This window comes from Ursus maritimus, unplaced genomic scaffold (assembly GCF_017311325.1).
Source record: "Ursus maritimus isolate PB19 unplaced genomic scaffold, ASM1731132v1 scaffold_22, whole genome shotgun sequence".
NCBI classification, from domain to species: domain Eukaryota; kingdom Metazoa; phylum Chordata; class Mammalia; order Carnivora; family Ursidae; genus Ursus; species Ursus maritimus.
The window spans coordinates 47,542,462-47,548,284 of record NW_024424675.1 but is presented as its reverse complement, the minus strand read 5'-3'; the positions used below and the strand labels follow the sequence as shown (position 1 = coordinate 47,548,284).

Genomic DNA, 5,823 nt, shown 5'->3' with positions numbered 1-5,823 from the left:
TGGGGGGGGGGGGGCGGTGAGGGGCGTCCTGGTGAGAGACAGAGCCGGACACCTGCCGACACAGGAGCTGGTGAGTGTGGCGCGGGGCTGGGCAGCGGGTGCCGAGGGAAGGAATGTGCCGGGCTTTCACCAGAGGCGGGTGTACGTGGGGGTCACTGGCGCATTCCTGGCGCGTCTCATCAGCCACAAGCCGAGCAGGTTTGGTGCTCGGGAGCCTCCAGGAGGGCGGGGGACTTCCTGTCTCAGTACTGTCCTGCTTCCTGGTGTCGCCCAGGCAGAAGACTGGACGTCCACACCGAGACACACACTGAGGCCCCTGGGCAGGAGCTCACGGCCGGGCCCAGGGGTGGAGGCCACGGCCATGAGGGCTGGACACGGAGCAGGGGCACCTTGGAGCCCCGGGCCCCTGGCCCAGCCCTGGCCTCTGCACAGCCCCCTGACCCTTCCCCACCCTGGTCAGCGTTGATCGGGCTGCCAGAATGATTGTGAACTTACTGAGTAATACACATTCCTCTTCTCAAAATGGAGTGAGTCGTGCCCTTAAGTCAGGCTTAGTCTACCGTTCCCCCTGGCGCTCCTGTCATGGGGCAGAGTCCCCGCACCTCGGCTGGCCCAGGCCGAGGGCAGGTGGCACTCACTCGGAGCACTCTTCACACCCTGGTCCCCATCTCCCCTCAGGGCTCTCCCTTCTCTGCTGTGGCCCCTCCTGTCCCCCACTCCACAGCCGGCCTCCGTGTGGGCTCCCGCTTCCCAGCACCTGCCTGCCTTTTCCTGTCCCTTGGAGGCCAGTGTCTAGGACAGCAGTGACTCTGTGAGAGCTTGACGTCCCTCTGGCCTGGCTCCATCCCAGGGCCCCTGGCAGGTTGGGTAGGGGTGACTTATCCACGGGCCTCCGTCCCTCCTCTCCCCCTCCCACCTCACTCCCTCCTGGGTTCCACTCACATCTGAGCCCCCACCGCTAAACTGGACCCCAGGAAGGCCCTGTCTGACCAGTTACTCAGCCCCCCCTCCCCCAGGGGCTCAGGTCCAGCCACATGGCCACGTGGTAGGCACACGTCCCAGAGTAGGTGGGCAAGAGCTGTACCCAGACTGACCTGGCCTCAGTGGGTAGGGGGACAGGTGGGAGCTGCTGGGCCATCGGGGTGGAGCCCTGGCTGTTGGGGCAGCTCAGAGAGAGGTCACACTGGTGGGTGCAGGTGTGGCTGGCCTGGCTTGGCCGCCTCATCACGGGAAGTGGGCTGGTTGCTCGGCTGGGTGGAGGTGGCCTGTCAAGGTTGGCCCCACCCGCCCACTGCTCCCAGTCACAGGTGGTGCTGCAGCCAGCCTAGTGACAGGTGGCGAGGCCAGGAAGCCAGTCCTGCTGCTGCACCCGCCATGGAATGCCGGGGCCAGGCTCATCCGGGCCCCCAGTACGTGGGCCTCTGGGACTTCGAGGCCCGGACGGACGAGGAGCTGAGCTTCCGGGCAGGGGATCTGTTCCACGTGGCCAGGAAGGAGGAGGAGTGGTGGTGGGTCACGTTGCTGGATGCGGCGGGCAGGGCCCTGGTGGAGGGCTACGTGCCCCACAACTACCTGGCCGAGAAGGAGACGGTACAGTCTGAGCCGTGAGTGTCCCTACAGCCCTCGTGGGTCACTCCAAGGGGCCCCCACTCTCTGTGCTAGCACGGCTGGGCTCTGGGGAGTGGCGGGTGCTGGGCCAGCCTCCCAGAGGCCAATGAAGATAGGGGACATGTGACTTCACCTCTCCGTGCCCCCTAGTTGGGGCTGGACCCCACCATCCTGGTCCCAGGAGAGCTGACTAGGCTTTCTTGGGGTGACATCCATGGATAGGGAGCTGCAGAGGCATGTGGCCCCTCCCCTGGACTGCCCCACGGTCACTTTGTGGTGCCAGGACCCAGAGAGGACAGAGGGGTCCACAGTGGGTTTCTGGGTGGCCAGCCAACAGGGATGCGGTCTGCGTAGGATTCCAAGGCAGGGACTGGGCCTTCTGGGGAGCAAAGCTTCAGTACCTTCCAAACAGCCGAAGCCAGACACACGACCTAGTGAGAAGGAGCAGGACAGTCACTGGGACATGTCCATCTGGGCGGGGCTGCGGGCTGCCCCATCATGGCAAGGAGGCTCCTGGGGGTGGTGGTTGGTCCCAAGGGGCTGCCCAGGAAGCTTGGACCACAGGGGCAGCCTGGCGTGGGCATGTGCACGGCCACGTGAGCTGGCTCCTCTGAGCTCTGGGCCAGGAGGGTCCAGCATGAGACTCTGCTGCCCGCCTGTGCACCTGTGATCCAGGGGCTGCCAAGCGCTGGAGTCGTAGCACGGTGAACGCATGCAGGGAGACACGCAGTACCATCATAGACACCAAGGTTTCAGAAGGCCGGGGCCAACGACAGGGAAAACGCAGAGCTGGGCACGGCTGGTGCAAAGGCCCTGAGGTCCTAAGAACCTAGTGCATTTGAAAAGCAGGGAGGAGGCAGGGTGGTTGGAGGGGTGAGCAAATGAGAGAGATTCAAGATGTGCCGAATCGGTCAGGGTGGGGTGTGACTCTCGTGGGGCTCCGTGTGGAGGCTGCTGTTCCAGTGATGCCTGCAGGAACAGGGACCAGGTCAGAGCAGCCAGCCGCGGAAGTCCCCTGGGGAACCTGGCAGCCCCACCCTGCAGCCCAGGCTCAGCCGTGCCCTGGTGCTGGTGTGCGTGAGCCTGTGTGTGTGTGTGGGTACGTGTGTCAGTGCGCACGTGCAGAGCCTTGCCGCCCCGATGCCGAGCCCCAGCCCCCATGGTCCTAGCACAGAGCATCTGTGGCCCAGGTCACAGAGCAATGTGGTCCCACTGGTGGGATGGGTGGCACGTCCCTGGGACAGGAGTGACTCTGACCCTACAGACAGGGGACACCCTGGGCAGGGTGGTGCCTGCACCCCTTCGGGGTCACCAAGGCATTTCCTGGTGTCCAGGCCGGCCATTCGGGACAGTCGGGGTCTCTGATGGGCCATGAAGTGGCCTCTGGTCGGGGACAGTATCGGAGGGCAGCTGTGGGTCAGTGTGGGGGGCATGAGGAGGCGGACAGTCAGGGGAGGGGGGCTGGGCTTCAGGGTGGGCGAGTGGGAGGACGCTGAGTCAGAGGGCAGGGGTTGAAGGTCGGCGTAGGCTCAGGACCACCCCCACCCCTCAGGTGGTTCTTTGGCCGCATCTCCCGCTCAGAAGCCGTACACTGGCTGCAGGCTGAGGGCAACGGGCCAGGGGCCTTCCTGGTCAGGGTCAGTGAAAAACCGGGCGCTGACTATGTTCTCTCAGGTACGGCCTCCCCAGTCTGCGGCCCCACCTGCACTTGACCTCAGGGCTCCTTGCCCCTGGCCCGTCCCCCACCCCCACCCCCCCGGCCTTCCCTCCAGTGGGCGGCTTGTCCCCAGGGTCCCACTGGGTCTGGGTTTTCTTACTTGGCTGGGAGATGTGCCCCGGGGCGGGATGCCTGGCCCGCGAGCGCCCCTCTGAGGGCTGAGGGGAGGGCCCGGGACTGCGAGCACATGTCCACCGGGCTGGGCCTCTCCCCCACAGTGCGGGACAGGCAGGCCGTGCGGCATTACAGGATCTGGCAGCGTGCCAGCCGGCTGCACCTCCGTGAGGCTGCGTCCTTCCCCAGCCTGTCCGAGCTCCTGGAACACCACAAAGCCCAGAGCCTGTCCCACGGCCTGCGGCTGACCGTGCCCTGCCAGAAGGTAGGGCCGCCGGCACCCTGCTGCCCCCCGTGGCTCCCTCTCCTCCACGGCACACAGGGTGGGTGTGGGTCCTGACGCGCTGACTGGCTGGAGGGGGCTCGGGGAGACCTGGCCCCGGGGACCCTCACTGTCCTGGGAGCTGTGGTCCTACAGACCTGGGTGCGGTGGGGTGGGATGTCCCTTCCTTTGCCAGGTCGCTCTCGCCCCTGGACCAGGGAGAGGTCAGCTATGCTCCTGCCATGTCCTGCATCCCTCTGGCCTGGTGGGAGCCTGGGGATGAGGGCCATGTGCCCCAGCCAGCGGCTGGCCGGGAGTTCTGTCTGAGCGGCACTGAGCCAGTGTGCCCGGCCTACGGCGGGCGGTGAGGGTGTTTGCAGGGTACTGCAGGGGGCGGCCGTGGTGGGGGCAGCTCCTGGGATAGCCCGGTCACATGCTGGACCCTGGGACCTCACCAAGAAGAACGTCCTACATTTGAGGACAGAGCAGGGGCTCCGGGTCCTGGGGTCAGAGTGGGGAATTCCTGAACCTCACGTCCCTGCTTGTCCCTCCAGCACGAGCCCAAGCCCCTGCCTCACTGTGAAGACTGGGAGAGACCACGGGAGGAGTTCACGCTCTGCAGGAAGCTGGGGTCTGGGTACTTCGGGGAGGTCTTCAAAGGGCTCTGGAAAGACTGGGTCCGAGTGGCTATTAAGGTGATTGCTCGAGGTGAGTGGGCCCTGGGCCAGGGACTCAGCGGCGACTCCAGGCCTTGCCTGAGGGGGCCGGGGCGGCAAGCTACCTGCTGGCCCAGTGTGCCCTGTGCGGCGTCTACACAGCATCCAGGGGCGTTTCCCTTCCAATGTCTATGTTTTCACCTAAATGCATTTATTTAAAAAGGGAATTTTAAATTCTTTTTTTTAACTTTTTTAAAAAAGATTTTATTTATTTATTTGAGAGAGAGAGAGAGACAGTCAGAGAGAGAGGGAACACAAGCAGGGGGAGTGGGAGAGGAAGAAGCAGGCTCCCAGCGGAGGAGCCTGATGTGGGGCTCGATCCCGGAACGCAGGGATCACGCCCTGAGCTGAAGGCAGACGCTTAACGACTGTGCCACCCAGGCGCCCCGGGAATTTTAAATTCTTAATGTAAATGGAAAGCCATTAAAGTAAATAGATCACTAGAAATCCGAAAAGGTTCATGTACAACCTCTAAACCCACTAGGGGTCTGGATCCCCCACTTCAGGAATCGGGGGCTCATGGGAACACACTTGGGGGCGTTCTCCTTCGCATCGGGCTTGGGCAGGTGTTGGCAGTCGTGGTGCCTGGTGTGCGGCGAGAGCAGGTGGTGGGCGCCGCGGCATCCTGGGCAGCTGCTGTGCGCGGGCAGGTGGGGAAGCGCGTCTGGGGCCGCACCCACCGAGGCCGCCTGCCCGCAGACGATCTCCTGCGATCCAGGCCATGAAGCAGCTACGACACAAGCACATCCTGGCGCTGTACGCCGTGGCTTCCGTGGGGGACCCCGTGTACATCGTCACGGAGCTCATGCCCAAGGGGAGCCTGCTGGAGCTGCTGCGGGGTGAGCCGGCCGGTGGGCGGCACTCAGGGTTCCTTTCCCGGGGGTACGCGTGCCCCGTGCTCGCTGGAGGGCGTGGGAGCCTTGCACCAGGAAAGCGCAAACCCACATCGTCCCCAGACCAGGCACAGGCCGCCAGGGAGCCCCGTGATGCCTTCGTCCGCGGGGCCCTGCTTGAGAAAGGACTGAAAATGCCTTGTGGTAAACGTACCGTCTATTCACTGTGGGAATTGGAGAAAACACAGAGAAGTACAAATAAGAAAAGCCGTAATTCCTACATCCAGTTAACTGAGGCCATTTTATTCCAACACCAGGCGAGGCTCGCCCACCTCCCCAGCTTCCGGAACACGCAGGCCTGGCTCTGCTTTTCTTTCTGGAAGGTGCTGGCCCTTCTCGCGGTGTTTGGGTGTGCACGAACACTTACACACGCGTGCACACCCCTCCTGCACACACAGGAAACACGCATGATGGATCTCTCGGACTCACAGACCCCATCACCTGTCCGAGGGCCTATCACTTCATTTAACACCCAAACCAAGCAATCACTGCCGATGGGGGGGGGGGGGGGGG

At 63.9% G+C, this 5,823-nt stretch overlaps 1 protein-coding gene across 1 annotated transcript in view; it reads left to right on the top strand.

Annotated features, from left to right (window-relative positions):
• The first annotated feature begins 1,374 nt into the window (after nt 1-1,374).
• The window catches only part of PTK6 (protein tyrosine kinase 6), a 6,926-nt gene continuing 2,477 nt past the window's right edge, over nt 1,375-5,823 (top strand). Inside the window, exons 1-5 of the mRNA XM_040637879.1 lie at nt 1,375-1,604; nt 3,161-3,282; nt 3,544-3,704; nt 4,256-4,495; nt 4,902-5,256. Coding sequence (XP_040493813.1) covers nt 1,375-1,604; nt 3,161-3,282; nt 3,544-3,704; nt 4,256-4,495; nt 4,902-5,256 — 1,108 coding nt within the window. The remainder of the gene's footprint in view (nt 1,605-3,160; nt 3,283-3,543; nt 3,705-4,255; nt 4,496-4,901; nt 5,257-5,823) is intronic.